This window comes from Tauraco erythrolophus, chromosome 1 (assembly GCF_009769465.1).
Source record: "Tauraco erythrolophus isolate bTauEry1 chromosome 1, bTauEry1.pri, whole genome shotgun sequence".
Lineage (NCBI taxonomy): Eukaryota > Metazoa > Chordata > Aves > Musophagiformes > Musophagidae > Tauraco > Tauraco erythrolophus.
The window spans coordinates 42,504,080-42,525,518 of record NC_141465.1 but is presented as its reverse complement, the minus strand read 5'-3'; the positions used below and the strand labels follow the sequence as shown (position 1 = coordinate 42,525,518).

At 33.0% G+C, this 21,439-nt stretch overlaps 1 protein-coding gene across 2 annotated transcripts in view; it reads right to left on the bottom strand.

Moving 5' to 3' along the window:
• Nucleotides 1-21,439, bottom strand: part of DMD (dystrophin) — a 1,192,425-nt gene that overhangs the window by 584,595 nt on the left and 586,391 nt on the right. For both annotated transcript variants that reach the window (XM_086608718.1, XM_086608727.1), the window contains one exon: nucleotides 14,823-14,973. In XM_086608718.1, coding sequence (XP_086464844.1) covers nucleotides 14,823-14,973 — 151 coding nt within the window. The remainder of the gene's footprint in view (nucleotides 1-14,822; nucleotides 14,974-21,439) is intronic.

Genomic DNA, 21,439 nt, shown 5'->3' with positions numbered 1-21,439 from the left:
ATTCTGCACATTCTTCCGCAGACATAGAGAAAAGGGTAAAATACATTTTCACGTGGTCTTACTTTTCCATCAATGGCTTTAGCCTCCGATCTGCACTGGTAAGTTCACTTAATTGCAAGAGAAAAACAGCAAAGCCACTAGAAACTTAATTCTTCGGCAGTGATTTTATTTAAACAGAATACCATTCCAAAAAATCTGACAAAATACCATTCAAAATGTCAATCCATTTAACAAAAAGAGGCTGTTGAGATTTTGCCAATGACAAAAAAAATGAGATGGCGTAAAACATAGTAAAGACCTCTAATCACTCTGTAAGATTTTTTCGACTTTTGGGTAAGGCTCGAATAAAAAAGTTCTGGAGCGAGATTATAGTTAAATGAAGACTTCTGCTGACTTCAGGACAATCAGTTGCGACGCAATGCTATAGATTTATAGGTTATTCCAAAACAATTTTTTGATCATGACAATTGGACAATTTTTATAGACTTGATAGAGTATGGCAGATGATTTCTGACTCACGCTAGGATTGCATACATTGGAGTGACAACCATAGTTGATTTGAAATACAGAATGGAGGGGAAGAGTTTGCCTCTAAGGCAGATATTGGTCATTGTTCTGAATGACTTCAATGGTAATGATAATGTAACAGGAATGATTTTATTTTAAACCATGCTTATAGCTGAAGAAGTGCTTCAGAAATAATTCTATGCAGAAAGAGAATGTTCCCAATCTGTGTTACAACCACATACCCATACATATATCATATTTTATGCTGAAATATGCATGTTAGTTACTATTTAGTAAACTCTAATTGGTGCTTTTCCTGGTCTGTCATTGTTCAAAAACTGGTATGTTAGAAGTATGTATCAGATAAACGTGTGGAAATCACCAGCCCATGCTCTTATGCCAGACAATTGAGATTGGAAGTTTTCACTGCTGTGATCACAGTTGTGAAAGACTGAATTTGTTCGAATGCACAGGGCATCACTTGGTGTGGCTTTTATTTGTTGCCAGGAACTTAAAACCTGTATTATACAAATCAGTGGCAGGCAAAGGACTAATTACAATTTCCAACACAGTGGTTTTTCTGTTTTGCCACTTAGACTCTCTTTAAATTCTTTCTTATATGAAATACTTACAAAGTATTTTTCACAATCTTATTATCTAAGAAAACTTACCAGAAGTCAGAGGATAAAAAAGCAGGAAAATTTTAGATCTCTTAAAAAGATCTTGAAAAACATAGATATTTAAGAACAAAGATCTTAAGAACTATATAATAGCATACAAATCAAAGCCAACAATCCATCTAATAATGGCACAATGATAGATTTAAGAGGGACTGAGTTACCTGGAGCAAAATAGGAGTAGTCAAAAGGGACAATAGTCAAAATTTGAATTTCCATCCTTACACTTAAAAATATATTTTAATGCTTTAAAGTCATGGTGGCTTTATTTTCAAAGTTTTTTTTGGCAAATGTGTGGCAGAATTTTGGATAGAATTATTTAATCTACTGTTATATTACTTCATCACTTGATTAATGTGCCTAATTATTATGAAATTATTATGATATGACAGTTTAGTAACACTCAAAATCATTACCTACCACTGTTTGTAAAGTTTCTAAATTTGTACTGTCTTCATGAGATCAGGCATAGCTAACATGATTAATTTCTGCCGTCGTGATAAACAGTCTCTGAGGTCAAGGGTCTTTAACAGAAAATTTTACATCAATGTTCTCTAATAGTTGTTGATATTAACTTATAAAATAATTATATACTACTTGAAGTACTCTTGATAGCATTATGAATAATACGAACATAATATAAGAACCTAAAATGAAATAAAACAGCTTAAGTAGGAGTCTAATATTTTAAACAAATTTGAATGCCTCTCTCTCCCCCGCTCTGTCTCTCACAGATACTATTGCCAAAACAAAATGGTAAAACAGTCAACATATTCATTATTGTGAACAATTCTGTCAGGTCTACAATGCATAATAAAGTAGGATACTGTATGTTCTTGCATCATGCCTGTTTTGATTTTAAAATACAACTTAGAAAAACTTCCATGCTAAAGTAGAAACTTAAATTTCTTGTTACATTTTAAACTGGTGATTTATTTTCTTCATCAGATATAAGGACACTTCAAAGGCACAGCAATAAATGTTATTATATTCTGAGCTTCTTTATAATATAAACTTTTAGAAAGAGAATTTAAGCTTATATTCTGAGCTTCTCTCTATAGTATTATTTTATGTTTGTATACTGTTATTCTGTTTTTGGAAGAGTGCGAACAATTTCAGAACAGATGTAAGAAATATGGGATAGTATATATATACATGATTCTTACAAATATTCTGGTTGTAAATGAACTGCAGAGAATGGGGCACATCCACTGTATTATAACATAGTTCAAAAACATTTATTAATGGAATCACATTGAACATTACTTCACTTGCTGTCTTTCTATTAATTGTAAAATTTAACCTCAGCTTTTATACTCTAAGGGTTGTGTCTGAAAACATCATATCTTTAAAAGGCCTATGGTCTGTTGAGACCTGACTAGAAACCAATCAAATGAGAAAACCCACACATAAACCTGGTAAAAACATTCCGTATTATCACAAGATTAGTTCTCTAATTTCCCAAGGCAAACTGGACTATGGCTTCCACCAAGCAATATCCATTGTTGTTGGTGCTGTCCTCCCTCCTTTCCCAGTTTTTAAATTAATTCCACTTATTCTTTTAGATTATCAAATGAAAACATGACAAGTAGGCTATTTGCTTTTAAGAACAACTTATCTGGAGAAATGAGAATGCAACAACGTTCCTACCTGCTCCTTTTCACTGTAGCGTGCTTACAATTTATCTCACTCTAGACTGATGTTCCAGACTGATGTTCCAGCATCAAAATAATACTAGTTTTCATTAAGTAATCCTAACTGTGCTAATTTAAAATTCTTAATGTTCTTTGTTTCTCAAAACTTACATTGACAGAAATGTGGTTTCTGTCAATGCAGACACTGCATTTATATTTACTGGTCTCCAAGGATTTCAGCAAATCTGTTGGAGCCTGAGAGAGCTCAAAACGTGTACACACTCTATTCTTATTTTAAATTGTATTTAGGAATTAAACAAAATAATAAAATTAATCATCTCTGAATGCAGAATAGAGCTCTTACAGAATTTGAAGATTAAAGGATAGATGACTAATGCAAAGGATCCGTTACTGGTAGAGAAATAGAGATCAGTTAGTAACCAAAGAGCAAATCAAGCAGCTCGTGCATCAGTACAATTGAAAGCACGGTGACCTCTATGTTTAAAGAATGCAAACCTTGCTCACAGCCTTTAGGACTCTTATAATGGAAAATAACAATTCTGAAAAAGATCTGAAAGTAAAAAAATAGTGGACAGAGGAAAGTGGTAGAGAATCAGTTATGCCTGGAGTTTTCATTGTGACACAGACAAAGGAGTTAACAAAATCCTTTGAAGGCATATAAAGAAATGTGGAGGTTATGCTTCCTCTGTGTTTTGCTCAAATACAGCTGTCACTGAAACTCTGCACCTACAGTACAAGAAATGTTGGAAAAGATGGACAAAGTCAGGAAAGCCAAGTCATCTGCAAAATCATTAAGTTTAGTCATGCACTAAACAATATTGAAAAATTTGTTCATTTCTTTATGAATTTAGTTAAACAGTGACTATGAATATGTGCAAAAAACCAAGGACAATTTTAATTCTAGCGTTTCCTGCAGCTTTTAAAAATAAACTGGCATTCGACCACAGAAAAACATGGTGACTTAAACATAATGTCAACAGTATTTCAAATATAAACAAAGTACGTATACCCATTAAAACCATTAGCTTTCAGTTTCATAACAAATACTTATTTATTAATATGAAAATTTAAACATATTCCATGGAACTGCCTCTTTCATGGAGACAATAAACGTACTCCTTTTTATATTATTCACTTTTATACTAAAATGATTATCACGATGATATATTTTTTCCTCTAACTTTGTTAAAGCTTACAGTAGACCACCATAAAAATCTCTTTTTTATTACTATTGTCTATCATGAAAGAAACTACAGTAGTAATTTTAACAGATCCACAGAGTTTTGACAAAAAAAACCTCAATAACACAACAAGCTTTTGGCTATGCAGTAAACTCTACCTCTATTTGATATTTGCCAATTAATAGTTTAAGATTTTCAAGTTGTCGAAGTTGCTATGCTCCAAAAGCATGATTTCCTCTAGCAAAAACATCAAGTCCCTAGAATTAACTTTTGGGTAGCTTTTCTATTGTTAGTTTTAAAACAAAATATGCAATGTTTGGGTTATTACATTTCTTTCCTTTTTAAAACAAACAAACGAACACAATGATGATAAGTTTATCAGCCTAATTTAATTGACTTGATGTCTTGGAAAAGTCACTGTATTATTCAAACTTACAAAATCACCCCTGTTGTCATCTTGCAGAGCATTCAGACACAAAAGCACTGTCAGATACCTTCCCTTGCTTATGGCAGGGTTGGAGGAGGGTTTTGAGAATCATCAGTCTTGTGTAACAGGAGCCATTGCTGAAGGCATTACAGTTACAAAAGAGGTAATGAAATAGGGTAGTGATAGTAAACTTAGAAAGTACCAGAGCAGGCTTTATTTGAGGAAGATAAGGGTTGCAGCAATATCACAGGGTACCTTCCTAGGTGCGTGAGATGTTCTGCATCTCTAAATTCTGTAACAGTCGTTAGTTACATAAGGGCTCAACAAAAGACTCAGAAGATGTTGTCTGTCATTACAAATGAGAATAGTGTGTCTTCCAAAAATCAAAACAGTATATAAATACATCCTATGGGACCAGTATTTGAGAGTTACTCAAATTATTATTACTCACTTTAAGTATATAGTTTTGACAATGTTCTAAAATCATCAGAATAAATCACAAAATCATTAAAACTAATCACAATCAGTATTTTCAGACTACTCCTAAACTCTTTGTTCTGTATTGATCACAAACGCAATGTTCTTAACCAGTATGATTCTAGCTCTGAGCTCTTGAGAAAAAGCCCAGCTAAAACTTAGGCCCCATTGCACCAGACTGTGAAATTACAGACAAACACTCTTTGTCCTGAAGCCTTTATAATCTAATAGAAAACACTACAGTATTTTGTGTTATTGGAATGGTTCCTGAGATCTACTCTACCTTACAAAAGAGCTACCAAATACTCATTCATTCAGAACAGATTTTAATGTGTGCTAAGGATTCTGGTAGATTACTTAAAGGCAAAAATCTCTTGAATGGTTTAGCTGAATTTAGAAAGAATCTTGCTCTCTGGAAAGTTAGGTCTACTAAATCAGATTGCTGTGGGGTTTTTTTGTGGGTTTTTTTTGGTTGTGGTTTTTTTTTTTTTTTTTTTTTTTTTAATTTTACTCCAAAAAGGATTTTGCCTTGGAAGGCACAAACAAAAGTCTCTTATTCTGTTTTCAGACTGAAATGCATTTATAATAAAATACCCCGAGTTAAGTTTTTTTTTCTTAAAGACATCAATTTAAAACACTTATTAGCAAACCCTCCTATTAAACCAAATGATTTATATACAATATACAGAACAGATCTTTTCCATTTCAGTTATTAAAAATCACTGTTAAAGGAAAAATGTCCTGCGCAAACTATTTCAGATAGGTGTCATTCTTATTGTAAAAGTACAGAAACAAAATTTTTGTGATCAGAATTTTTAGATTATCTTACAGCCTGCAGAAATAAACTGTGATCTAATGGTTTCAGAAAGGCTGGACAAACGTAACAATATTTCGTTATCATTTGAGACATCTGCAAGGACTGAAACATGGGACAGAGGAGATAATGCTTCATAATGAGAGAAAAGTAGCCAGAGATTTTAACAAAAAAAGCAGTAGCTGGTGTTAATATGTTCTTAGAGTCTAGCTAGTAAGAGGGAAAAGAGAACCAGCTTGTCTTGCTATGGAAGGCAATAGAACATAGCTGTCCAGTGCCAACAAATAATGAAAATTAAATAAACCTGATCACCTAACTTATATTAATGAATCAATATCTATTTCCAGCTTTCAGTAAAATAAAACTTGTATGAACTCTTACATAACACAGGTGAATAATAGTTCTAATTTCCACCACACTAAAGGGAAATTAACTTTCAGAGAGCCCTCTACTCATCTTAAGACCCTGAAATTCAGAAACATTCTTATTACATAATGAAATTGTTTTCTGAACATCTTTTCAAAGATTTCACTTCAAATACCATCCCAATAGCAGAATCTTGCCCAGCTTCAGTACATCTCCTCTATAAATATTCTCTTATGCTACATTTCCACAAAAATGGCAAATAATAACTGATTTTGACTATCCACTTTTGAGGGGATATGGTGAGACACTTCATGATACTGTGAAATTGGCAGATATTTGCCATCCTAATATAGTCATTGTATATTAGAAAAGCTTCTCAAAATATGTTCTCTTTCATTTCTTCCTTCTCTTCTCCTAGTATTTTTTAACAGGAGTGTCCTGTATAGGTTAATATACTATAAGGGTTTGTTGCCTTCATTAAAAACCAAACCAAACCAAAACAAAACTCAAGAAAACTCTGAAACCATCGAATCATTCTGAGATATGTACATCTCAAATTTAATGTAGTCATATGATGAGTACAACAGTCTATTATACTCTTGTTCCAGTTGATGTCTAAATTGGAATTTGTCACACTCCACAAATCATTACACATCCTTAAATCATTCAAAAAAAATTGAAGCTTTTAAACACTCTGAGTATGTATGGCAAAAGAAAATACTTGTTTCTCCTTTTAATCAGAATCAAGGCAGAATTATTCTTTGAATTTAGAAGATACTCAGCAAATGCAAAATATTTAGACCTCTAAAATATTTTTTCTTCTATAGTGTTCTGACTTCCACTGTGAAAAGTCAAATGGATTAAAAATATTGTGTAGTCATTATAATTTTTATTCATCCATCACAAACTTAGACTTTGAGCAAGACGCTACATCATACCTGTATTGTGTTCATTGTTTAGAAGAGTAACTATGTAATATTTACTGACTGTAGAAGTATAACAAAAAAAAAAAGATTGAGATCAAACAGTGTCTAATATAAATATCTAATGTTGTCCTGAAAGTCTGGCATAAGCTTTATTGAAATAATATGACTTTTTTTCTTTTTTTAGTTTTAGAAAGAAAATTAATTGCATACACCACTGCAAGCCAGCATGATGCAAGCCAGAAAAGTGAGAACAAATTTCTTCAGGGAGCTGTAAACAGGACAAAAGAAAGAAGTAGCCTCCATCTAAAAAGCTTTCTGTCAAGTAATTGTTGATAATGAAGTATTTCATAACAAAGTCAGTCAAATAGTTTTAAAGAAACTACTCTTTGTAAAATAATTAATCCAGTTTTCAATCTGATTTTTTTAAGTTTACATGATTGAGCTCTTTGATTATCCGTGGTCTGTCTTCCACCCTATCTTTCCCCCACAATTTTAACTATTCTGACTAATTTTAAATAAATTTGACAGAGGATTAGAATTACAAAAAATAATGACTTTATTTATTTATTTTAAAAAAGCAGCCAGATAAAAAAAAATCAGATCCTATTTGTCACCAACAGGGGAACAGATGTAAGGTGTAGACCTTTGTAAACAGCTGCACATTCACACTAAAAAATAAACACCTTATAAAGCACCCCCTGCTGGAAAACCTTTCAGCTGGAATTTACAGATAATTACAAAACACAAAACCCTAGGAACTCTAGCTTTAGTATTTCTGGTGTTCACAGAACACACTGGAAATACAATTCATTTAAATATTTTCTTTTTCTCTACTACTATATGCAGTGAATCATCTAGTGAATTTTATCTTTATACTGTGGCAAAATGTCTAGTCCAATTATTAAAATATATTTATTTCAGCATGAAGAAATTACTTTGTAATACATTCTGGCTAGCATCAGTACTGGTTCACTACTACCAGTAATACCTGAATATTCGAAACCTGATAATACATGCATTCAAGGGAGGAAGGAGCACACCTAAAGTAAATTTATTCTTAAATATTTTCAAGTTCTTATGTTTTCATGACTGTTCATCTTTTCTTTTAAAAAAACCCTCAAACAACTATATAAAATTTGCCAATAAAATATTAATTCTTTCTTTTTTTTTTTCTGAAGAAGTTAACACAATCAATGCTGTCACAATTCACTTTCAAATATTTTGGGTATCTCAGAAAGGTCAGATGACCTTCACATGAGAAGTGATTGTTTTTCTTTGCTGTCTGCTAAAGAAGATCACGATTACAAGCTGTAATCACCTGTTTTGGTGAGATGGATCTCACATGCAAATATTAAGTAGGAGAGCAGTATGTTGGAAGTTTGCTGTAGTTTGCAAGAGTAGGCAGAACCACACAAGTAACTGTAAATTTAGCACTTCTTACAGTCTTCAGACATTTTAATGTCCCACTACCAGGAGCAATAAAAAATTTAAAAACTTCTAATGGAAAACAGTAAATTAGGAATGAAGAATAACATAGAAATGTGTGCAGTAGAGAAGAATTAAATAACTGATCTAATTATGAAATAATACTTCTTATAGCTTGACATGACAAGATAATGTTCTTACTACAAATTCAGGACAAACTATTTTGACATTTCATCACCTCTGTTAGTAGTAGTAACAATGACGAGGACTCTTTGAATAGTTAAAGATTTTAGGACTTTTATATACCCAGAAATACATTACTTATAAAGATTACAGTATTATTTAATATTTTGCTTGGCATAAGAAAGAAGCAGTAACTATTTTACTAGAAATTGTGATGTCCTCCCCTTATTAACAAAAAATATAGTCTTTCCATTGCTACAGCACTGCAGTCAAAAAAGACCCATGATTTTGTTTTTAAGATGATCTTAAACCAAAAATAGAACTCTTTTGCTCAGTTAGGGTGTCTGATGCAGAGCTCCATATATGATTTGAAACGTTTCTGCTCAGACCTTAGAAACTGTGGGCAAAAACCTGAAATCCATGGGGTATTTCTGAGTCTAGGTTTTCATTTTTAGGGGCAGTAGCATGCTGCACTCAGAGGTATTTGATAAGAGGGTGATATTCCATAAGAAGAAAACCAGTAAGCTTCTCTGAATAAATGATCCAGTCAATATGTATGTAAGAACTGACGGCATTCATTTAGGCTGGTTATCATGTTTAGAACATTTTGGTGCTTAGTTCAGAACATTTAGTTAAAGTACTAAGGATGTGTAAAATCGTAAGGAGAATCTTAATAAAAAAATAAAATTGAATTTTAAAAAAAGACTGTAGAATCGGTTTTCAACATAATAACAAGAGAATTGTGTGCTTTTGGTATTAATTATATATCTTTCCACATATGCCCTTGCAACTTGAAGTACATTGCAGTATGTACCATGACCATTCTAATGAAAGATTCCTCTAAAACAATGCTAAATTGCTTTCTCATTGATTCCACATTTTATATTTTCTATTTCTAGTAGAATCATTAAGCAATCATAGACATCTCTTTGACCAGAAAGAATATTTTGCTACATTTCTACTATTTCTCTGAAAATATTTCATAGCACCAAAAAACACTAGTCAAAATTGAACCAGGTGTAACAAAATTGATCCAAATGGAACAAAATTGAACAATTTGAATCCAAATGGAATCTAAACTGGAACAAGAAGAATCAGAGATTATTGGCATAACCTTTATCACTCAGTAAACCAGGAAATAAATCTAAAATACAAAACCTAAAATATAAAAGTCACAATTTTTATATAAAAGTGTATTTTTACAAGTTTTATATTTGAGCAAAACCAGAGTAAACTATCCACCCACTTACCACTGTATTTTCATGGTATGAGAATACGTGACCTCAAGCACTGAAACACTTTTTTTTTCTCCCATATCCTCTGATTCCATTTGTGCTGTATTCCAGAAAGAACTGTTTAAATTTAGTGGTTATTAAATCATCAATAACCATATAATCCAATTTAGATATAAAAGGGAGAAATTATTAGCATGACCATGACTTTCAGCACTGAAGCCTCGATTCTCTGCATCTTTTTACTTCAAACATCTACAAGACAAAAATGTGACCTTACTGACATTATAGCGCAGTAGAAGGGAGGTCTAGAGAAGGCACGAGTCATTCACAAGCCTGTTTCAGGCTTGGATAAGTACCCTAAAATGTAAATGCTGGACAATTCAACGTATGAACAATTTAAGAGAGATCTGTAACTTAGAAGCAATTTCCATATCCACAGTATCCTCAGAAGGCTAAGCACAATTAAGAAGTCACCACTTAATAATTTCAAAATCTTACTGATTATTTAAGGTTCTCTGTGATCTTAAAAAGGAAACTTCCTTGATATTTATGCCTATAAACAAAAGTAAATAATTGAGAAACAAATAATTATATAATAGCAATTTTTTTAAACAATGAAATTACAGAAAATAAAGTCCAGCCCTTGTCTATTTGGTGGGAAGTATTCATCACTGACTAGTCACAACAAGTGAAGATCAAGAACACAAAGAAATTTTTTAAAAATTCAGACCCAGAACCTAATTATTTTACTATTAAACAAAACGCACCACTTAATAAAATAAATTTAAACTTGTATAATAACCTGGCATTAATTCCCAGTACAGCTTGCACTTTTTTTTTTTTTTTTTTTTAACATAAAATGGAATGTAGATCGGGTCTGCCAGGCAGACCACAAGAAAAAAAAAAAGAAATAACAAATTTTAGATAGATAGTTGCAAATTACATTCTACAATTCAGCCATGTTAAGATCCAATGACAAAATACAGCACCTGAGCTATCTTTATGATGGTATGGATGGTATTTCAGTTTGGATAATAGTGTGCTATTTTGAGAACTCATGTTTCGGAAGGAGGAATAGGCACAGGAAATAAAAGTAGAGTTGTCTAACTATCATATGAAAGCTGATTAAAAAAACGCATCTTTAATTTACCAAATGAGATCCCATAGGGAAAATGACTGTAGCCTATAAGAACAGAAGGGAATAAACATCAGTGAGTAGATTAAACTGAACTATGTCTTTGTCTTGACACAAAAATTAATAAATTAAGTGCAAATGCAGGGAGTTGAAGAAGTTAAAGTTGCCAAGCATTAAGGAGTGAAGGGACAGAAAAACCTTTCATTCAAAATGAATGAAAGAGCAAAAAAAAAATTCTTTAACTACTTTTAAGACCGAGTTCAATATGTTTCAAAGGGCTTATATGATGTGCTATCTGTAAAATATCCTTTTAAATCCTGTGTCTCCTAATCATAGAAGTCAATCACAATTTCTTAAAAACTGAAATGTGATGTTTCTTTTCAACATCTCATGTTCTGCTCTTAAAAAGTCTTAGTGAAAAATTCACAATAAGAGTATTTAAATATTCATGACCTGAAATGAAACAATGCTATTATTAGGTTTCATTCACATTATATATAATGCATAAATGTTGTTTAACATCACGCCATTGTGCAGCAAAGAGGAACACATCTCCCCTCCCCAAATACACTTAAAAGAATGTAATTACCTCTTAACCTATATTAACAAAATCACATAATCATACTGTTGACTGTTTCATTTTACATTAACATTTGACTCTACGTATTTACCGATTATGAATGAATGCATTAATCTTTACTTTTCCAAAGTAGTCCTATGTAGAAATAGTATCACACATCTGAATGTTTTGTATATTCTAAAACACTTCCTTGTTGAATACAAAACTACTTGTTTGTGAAAGCATTTTCAAACAAATCCTGTTAAGTCTGAATATGGTTCACTAAGCAGCATGATCTCATTAATAAAACAAGTTGCTAATCTAGTAAATCAAAATGCTCAGCTGTTTTAATGGTTTATCTAATGGAAATTCTAATGATCTCTTCTGTTGGCCTCCTAGAAGCCTAATAATTTTCAAACAAGATCCAGCAAAACAAAGAAAGAACCAAGGAAGAGAATGGGAACAATGCAACTTCAGACTAAACATTCTTTCACAAATAAATGTTAACTAACATTGGGTCTGCATTCTTGAGGTGGGTTAGAATATTTTCACGCTATGTGAATTTTCATTAGAAAGGTAGTTTCCTCTGTTGTACTGAACTAAATGAAATGTTTGAGAGACAAATTTGTGAGTTCCTAGGATTTCTAACACTACTGAAAAAGGAAAGAAAAAAAAAAGCTTGATGGACTGCAAAAATAAGATCTTGGTAGAAATCCATTCTGCAAACATATGTCCAAAATGTTCTCGTATATTGAATAAGAACATAATAAATGTATAACAGACGAGAAGGAAGCTAGGTTACAGGGAAATGTAAAACAGAAGCAGTCTTGTTCTACACTGAAATTTAACCTTTTGCATAACCAGGCATCATCCCAGGATCTTTCAGTGTGATATTTAATTTGGTATGAACTTCTTTCTCAATGACGACAAGGAAATAATTGTTGGGACTGTGAGATGTGCTATACACCCAGTGCATTTATAACATCTGTAATACATCTTACCTCGGTCTGAGCACTCTCAGAAATCAACCTCTTCTCAGAGAGAAAATATCATTTTAGAAAGGAGTTGGAAAAAAGGAGACAAATACTTTTTCAACGTATCTGTTTTTTCCTAAGTGCTCGATTGAAGCTGCTCAAGAATACCAGAATAGTGCTGAGAAGGGTCTTGGAGCAAAGGCAAAGCAAAGAAGAAAGAGTAAGGCTTTGTGATGCTGTATTACTATTTGTCACACAGATACTCATGTCTTACTGTAGTATTTTATGTGTTTTTCAAAGTGTCGTGGTTTAAACCAGCCAGCAACTAAACGCCACACAGCCGCTTGCTCACCCTCCCCCATCCCCAGGGAATAAAGAAGAGAATTAAAGGGGAAAAGGGAAGAGACTTATGGGTTGAGATAAGAACAAAATAATAATAATAATAATAATAATAATAATAATAACAACAACAACAACAACAACAACAACAATAATAATAATAAATAATACAAACAAGCGATGCACAGCGTAATTGCTCACGACCCAGTGACAAGGCCCGGCCTGGAGAATTGATCTCGAAACAGATAAGTCCCAACATTGCAAATCCAGATGAGTGAGAGTCATGAAAAGAGAAAGAAAGAGAGAGTACCCCAAGAGCCGAAGAGTGAAAGCCCCCAGAAGAGCAAAAACCCTTTTTTCCGGTCAATCCTCATTTTTATACTGGGCATGATACTGCATGATATGGAATACTTCATTGGCCAATTTGACCCTCAATCCTAAATCTTAAGTTCAAATCACAGGGGAGTTGTGGACACTTCATCCAGACCATGCTCTCACCCAGCCTGTTGTGCTCCTGCACACTGGCAGAACACAAGAAGCTGAAAAGTCCTCGAGACCTCAGTGCCAACTACAAACATCAGTGCGCTATCAGCATTCTTCTTATAACAAATCTCAGACTAAAGCCAAAACACAGAGCTCTTCTAGCTGCTAAAAAAGAAGAATTAACTCTGTCCCAGCTGAAACCAGAATACAAAGAAATGTTTAAAACTATGGGACTGTGAAAGAGAGATGAAATTTCAGTGGAAATACACATGTGCTCTGCTACCTTTTACATATGCAATAAAGAGCATCTTTAATTCCTTGAAGACGTTGTATTTTGTCAGCCAGATCTTAGAATTTTCCATTGTTCAAAGAGTTGATAATCATTTGCAGAAAAATAGTTACCTGCCATTTTAACTGCTTCAGCTTAATGTATTACTTAACAATTATATTTTTTTTAATACTTGCGCCATATGATTTGCTTTCCTTTTCAGTTCAGCAGTTTTACAGTCAAGAAATAGCAGCCTAAATCTTAATAAGGTGACTTTAAATATTAAAATTCAAAATACATGATTTATTTTTTTTAACTGTAGGGTAAAAAGTAGATTGGTGTTGCATTCGAAACAAAAATGTACCTTTAATATGAAACAGACTTCTTTCAACCTGAAATCCAGTAATTCAATCCAGCAATTCAAATGTACAAACACCGACTAGTTTAACATTTATTTTTTTTTTTTTATGCATAGGTTGTAATTTATAACACGAATCCAGAGTTTAGTCAAGCCACGTTATTCAGCTGAACCTATCAACTTGCAAAACATCAGTTTAGAATTAATTCTTCATACCTATTACCATTTCAATCATAGAAGAGAGAAATGAAACAAACTACCAAGAAACTAGAGTTGTTATTTTCCTTATGATGCTCAAAGAGCTTGCAAGATGAAAAGCATACAAATTGGAACTGGACACATAGGAACTAAGTGGCTATTCTGTCACACTGCATTTCACAAAAAGCATCCTCAAGGTTCTTTGATTAAAACATGAAACAGGCAAAATAAGCAATACTTGCAAGACATAGTTCATGGAATATCTCTTGTACAGCTCAAAGATTAATAACATTTCTTCCACAAGATTTTAAAATTGTCTGATACTTCTGCTGGTTGTATCAATCAAACAGAGATTAACGAACAATTTAAATAAAAACCAAACAAGCATATAACTATGGAAGTAGCACAATATACCATGTTACCCTGTATTTTACTTCTTTTAAAAATGTATATTAAAACAAACTAATGAAAATTCTTAGTTAACAAGGACAACAGAAATATCTGACCAAAACTGCCACTGGCCACTCAACACTAGAAACCCTCTTTACCATGAAGTGCAAAACTGCACAGAGTACCTAGACCTGCAAATTTCTAATCGCTGCAGAAAACCAGGAAATGGGTTAATCAAATCATACCTGGAGAAATTGGTTGGTTTTTGCATGACCCACGTCTCCAGCCTCTATCTGTGCTCTCGACAGCTTCTCTTCAGTTTCAGTCAGCCAATGATTAAAGATCTTCATGTCACGATGAAAAAGTCGCCACTTTTCCAAAGATTTGTCAAATCGTCTGCAAGCATAAAAGGAGATGAAATGACTATCTATTGATACTTTATTGATTGACTACAGAAAAAAAATAGAAAAAGAATAATGTTGGATGCCTCAGGTTAAATTTGATGTGATGTTGATGGCATCATATGTTAGCACTTCTAACATATCAAATGGAAAACTGGTAGCACTTCTGAACAATGAAATTACAAAGCTTATGTGTCACAAGTCAATGTCTTACCAATTTTTTTAATCCTTTTCACTATTTCAAATGAATTCTATGGTCAAAACACGTTTTCAGTTTACAGCTTTATTAACCCACATCAACTCACATCATAGGTACAATACTGCCAGGCCACAGTGTAACTGGGTATACCTCTCTGTTTAGATTCTAGGATGAAGAAAACACCAGTGCTGATAAAAGGCTCCTAATGTACGTTAGTAATTTGCTGTGGCTACCAACACTACAAAGAGTCACTGCTGGCTAACATACTGGCTGTGTGTTGTGGCAATACAATGATTTTTAGATCCTTTTTCAAAGGGAAAATAACTTAAAGGATCTGTGATGCATCTGACCTACCATATCATGAGACAAAAGATGAAAAATCAGTAGACAGATTCTTAAAGTCTTACTTCCCAACTTTAGTCCCATGATCCTATTAAAGGATTTTTTTTTTCATTTGTAGAAATATGAATTGCAATATTCTGTGTAATACATATGCAAAAGACTACCTTTTTCATGGAAATTGCTGTGGTGAGAAACTACCCGCAAGGATTCCAGGCATATACTACAATTCCGCTCCAGTTTTACTGAGAGAAACTAATTTTGCCTGCCTCTCCAATGGACACAAATGTCCACTTATTATTATTGCAAAGAAAATGCAACTCTCTTCAAACGAATTTTTACTTTTATTGTGTAAACGTATCCTTTATTAAACCCTTCTTTCTATACATGTTTCACTGTAATTTCAGTATTTGATAAAGATAGTTGTACAAAAATAAAAATGCCTGGAATACAAGGATGACTGAAATAAATTTAAAATATTTAAAAAATTATTTTGTATAATAAGTAAGGATGAAAAATATTACTACCACATCTGCAAGTCTAGGGTCCACTACATAAAAGACCATGTATACTTCTGGCACTTCAGGAAGATCTAATCTGTTTTTGTCCAGAGTGACTGATTGATCTTCAATCTGTTCAAGATCTGTTTGCCTTAGCCACTGTCAAGTACTGAAGAAATGAAATGAAGACAGAATTTGCAGTTGTGGTGGTTTTTTTTTTTTCAGATGGCCTATGTCTTAAGGAATTCAGTTATCCTAAATTTTGGATTGCTGTTGAAATGTGATCACTAATCAGAGATTATCTAGAATGTTTTATTAGCAGATCATCATTAAACATGCTACTGTTGTTTAGTTTAATAATCCTCCTTTGAGGGATTACAATAGGTTTTAGGGTATACTTAAAAGATAAAACCAAAGATGCTCAATTATTTTTCTCGAAAGTAATCTGGTTATTTATCGACAAACTATATGATTATTTGAATGTTACAGAATTTAATTCACCAAATAAAATCAGGTTACTATCAGGGAATACAGACCATCTCTTCCATTGTACTGATGATTATTTTTGGGTTTGTTTTTTTTTTTTTTAGAAGGAAATATACGTTTTTCTTCTCTTGTACTGGTTATATATCCCCACTTTTGTTTTCACATTTTAAAATCTTTTAATACCATGCAGTATGAATAGCAATATATCCATTCATAAGCACCTACAGAAGGTTATATATTTTTCCCTAGACCTCCTTTTCTGGTAGACAAAAGATTTCTTTTGCTGGACATACCCATATAAAGATGCAGTTTTCTGACTTCTAACATAATGCACATGGTAATCACTTTTGATGAATGGTACACAAAATAGAGTTGAACCAGCAACAGTGAAACAGAGACTTTGCATTTATTTTGTTACATTAAGTATAAGTTAGGAAAATATAAGGCACATAAAAACCTCATAATCAGCAATCTATAAGAATGATTTTTCAAAAAATAGAATAGAATATTCTATTTTTAGAACAGAAAAGAAAAAAGTATGTGAACACAGAAAGTAGTTGAAATAAAAGTATTCCTTGTAATGTTCTAGTAGTTAGTCACAAGATGTTGAGAGAAAAATAATAATTATTTAATTAAAACTTGTAAAACACATTTTAAAAGCACAGAGAATACTTTTCACGGTCTAAATTCTGCATAGAAGAGTAGTCCTCTAACTGTCTATGAAACAACTGTCTTTGTTCCTTCAGTAGAACCTGATTCATGGGCCCTGAGGTTAATAGCTGCTAAATGCCAGAATTTTTATTTGATTTAAAAGAGAATAGTTACTGCTTAGTCCTATACAACCCAAACGTGCATTCCAAACCATAAATGACGTGTTCAGTAAATTTCATTAGAAATGGACACAGGCAAACTATCAGAATAGATCAGGTAATCTTTATTCTATTGATTTTAATATGGCTGCATGTCTGATAAAACCACAGCAAAGAAGGTGTCAGGGCTCAGCACTGATTGATCAAATGATCAGTTATGCCATTAAGAGTGATGCCAGATAAAGACAGAGAAAGATGCAGCCTGGGACAAAACAATCCTTCATAAAATTCATAATACAGAAGCTTCCTAGTTAAAAATAAAAAATATTTAAGAAATAAAAAGACTTCAAGATCAAAAAGTTGTTTACGGAAGGACTGCTCTAAGCCTTTATAGGTTGATAGCTTCCCACAGAAGCTGACATAAATCTCTCTGTTCCCTGTAAATTCAAGCTATAGTAAGTTTTTAGTATACTGTGAAGCTGTTATTTAAATAGCATTCTCACAGATTTTATTCTGAAACCCAGTATCAACCATCTAAGAAATTATTAGAAAAGACCAAATACAAAATAATCAGTGTGCAAAACCTGTATCTATTTAAGAATGAAAAATACAGAGATTTATAGTAGTTTCTACACAGTAGTAGTTGATGTAATATTGCTGTTGAGGCATCAAAATGAGTGCTACAAAACATATTTCAAGAATAGACATAGCTCATGCACTCAAAATATTTTTGTTGAACACATTAGAGAAAAGAATCATTTGAAAACGCATCTTACAATAAAAGTGCTATGGTAATCAAACATCTCATATACTGCTATAACATCTTATACCACTGTAGCTTTCTTCTGTGTTCTCTTACCTTCATACAGTATAACCCTCTTCAGATGGCTAGGTATTTGTTTCCATCTTTGCTCTACCAATTGTGCCCTTTGCATTTTTCTCTCCTTATGAAGCAATGCCAACTGGAGGCATCACAGTTTTCAAATCACTGGCTTGAATGTAGTCTGTGTTTCATTGCCGTTATGAAACCTGACCACAATCTCAGTAAAAATCTTACATATGTTTAAATTATGTTTGAAGAAATACAGTTAGGTTCCTAGTTAATGTTTATGACCATTCTGCTTAGCTATAGATGAACACAGGAGTTGTTCTGCCATGTGTGTTGCATTTCTTAGCAATATTCTAACTAAAAGACTTGATACATTTAATAATTGTAGTCTCTCACCTATTTATTGAAATGATTGTGATCATTTATCATGCTTATTATACTTTACTTTTCAAAATGAGTCAAACCATAACTGAAAAGCCCATTGTAATACTTTAACCTTAACTTTACTCTGAATTACGTGGAAATATCTTATATTTTAAGAATCATCTAGAACATAAAAGATAAAATCCATTTATTTTGGTCTAGTATGGTTTCTCATTTTGGACACTACATTAAAATAACTTTCCTCCTGTTCCTCACAAAACGAAATTACTCTTCCCAGCATGAGGAATTTTATCAGCAACTTAAATGCAAAAATTCAGTAGGCATTGATATTAGTATCATTGAATTTGCATTCCAGCACTTGCAAATTGAATCTCCTGTCACTCTCGATTCTTCCACCCTTTGCTTTGGCTAATAAGACTTGCAAGGAAAAAAAAGAGAAAAGTTGCAGTGAGAATACTGAGTATATTTAAAACTTCTACGTTTAAATACTAGTACTTGTTGCTTATGTCTTAAAATATATTGTTGCTCTCAGTATAATAAGTATAACCCAATATTAAACCTCAGTATAAAATAAAGGGAATTTTTAGACAAATCCACAAATAATCAGTGCTCTTTCAGTGACTGACTGTACTTAGATGCTGTTACAACGGTAAGAGAAACTGCAGGTGTTGCTGCAGTGGCAGGTGCAGGTCCATTTCAAACAGGAGGTGAAAGGGAACATCACCATGCAGCTTCATGCTTATACTCCGTGGTATTGGACATCTGTCCCTCTGCGGGTATACCTAGGTGAGAGCATCCCCTGCTAAATCTGTGTGTTACATCCTTTTACACACAGTACTACTTTAAATAGCCTTTTAAAATTTAAAAACAAAGAGGCTTTTGTTTGTTTGTTTTACCATTTGCAATCGTCTTAATAGGTGGCAAGTTCAAAACCCACAAAAGGAGAAGAATAATTAACTACAAAGGTTGAGCAGCTAAGTTGCTGAAGTCTTGGCACAGCAGGATGTAGATGGTAAAAATACGTAAGTGAATTCATAAAAGAGCAATGCTCTGAGGACTATGAAAACTCAAAAAGACTATGGCTGCCTCAGGAATCACCGAGCACACAATTTGGAGGTTAGAAAAGTGACATGACAGGCCTTGTGATTCGTATACTCTTACCTAGGGATCCACTCTTGTTTGCTATCAGAGACAAGTCATTGAGCTAAAAAACCCCAGTGTATCCATTCATCTGTATCTTCATCTACTTAATCACTTTCCCTTTGACGCTCATCAGCAAAAATGATGTGGACACTCTGACATTTGGGCAGTATTTCCGGTTTGATGTGTCCTCCTCTCCTGTTTTTCTTATCATGTGCTCAATAAGAAGATACAAGTGGGCACCCTGAAGCCAGGTGTTAGGTTACATACGGACTCTAGATTGGAACGTATGGCTTATATACATTGCAAAGGGTGTAAGCACTGCAGATGAGCTCTGATACTTAGTAAGGTAGACTTATTCCTTTAACTTGAGTACGTTAGAGTTGATAAGTGAAAAACAGTTGGTACACTGGTACAGCTTAATTTTATTCTATATGCACTAACACTCCAGTAGAGCATGCATTAAGCAATGGCTTGAGGGAGAGATTTCCTTTTTTCTTATTACCACATAATAGATTTATTTTGCCTCTGGAAAGCAAGAAAACAAAAAAGCAACCAAAGAAAAACGTCGAGGTAATATGCAACACAATTTACATTAAGACATAAAATATTGGTGCTTTCTTCCTTCAAAGATTATCATTCTACTAAACCCTTGAACTTGTTATAAGCAAAATTTAATATTCCTTGGTAATACTGTACATGATATTGCACAAAGAATTTACAGATGTCAATTTGGATATGCTTTCAGTGGAACTCTATACAATGGGATTGAACTTGATATTCCATGTCCCATGGCTGACACTTTTAAGAAGCCATGCAAAGATGGGAGGAAGGATCTCTGAACACAGGAAAGTCACAAAAATAAGACAAAAATGAGTGCAAAAGGTTATTGGTTTGCTGCTGCACACCAAATCTTAATTTTGCATCTGTGTTTCAATTAATTCCTTGATATTCTGATAACATTCCTTAACAAACTACAAAACCCACTTCTATGGTACATTGCGCTCTAGCAAAATTTCACAGTCAGTTGGCCCACATGAAAAAGAACACTATTAGTAATAAACTTTCCTAAAAGTCATGATTTATGTCATGAAAATTATTATTGTTAGAGACATACACTCTTACTCATCATATTGGAAAAACATTCAGTAAACTTCATTTCTATACTGTGGCTAAATAATGTACTGCAGGATTATGCTAATATTAACCTACAAATTATGCAATTTTGTCAACTTGATTCAGCACAATTAGCACCTTGTAAAAATACACAAAACATCAAAGTAGTATAAATAATTATGTATTAGTGTGTGAGAGCATTAACTTTAATACTTAAGGCCATTCTTACAGATAATAAAATGCAAAAACTTGTTTTTGTCAAGCAACTTCTACAATTAAATTGCTTAAAGACACAGCTAACCCATTTTCAGAGGTTTTGATGTTTTCATTTTCCTTCACAGAATTCATGTCTTTTGAGTTCTTAATTTATATTTAATTTACATATCTTATTTCTATTTGTACTAAAAGTGATCATGTCATTTTAGACACTGCTGCATCTAGATCTTGCTCCCAGGTTTTGCTGTAGGTCCATTCTGGGACAAGACTCAGCTGTACATATTCTATTTACACCTCCGCACACTGCCCTTCACCCACAAAATAGCAAATGATCAGAAATGAAAAATAAATTGCAATCAAAATAACCGTAACAATGCCATCCATCATTACAAAATGTGATTTCTCTCCTCTTCCCAGAAAGTAGGTTCTGCAGCATTACATAT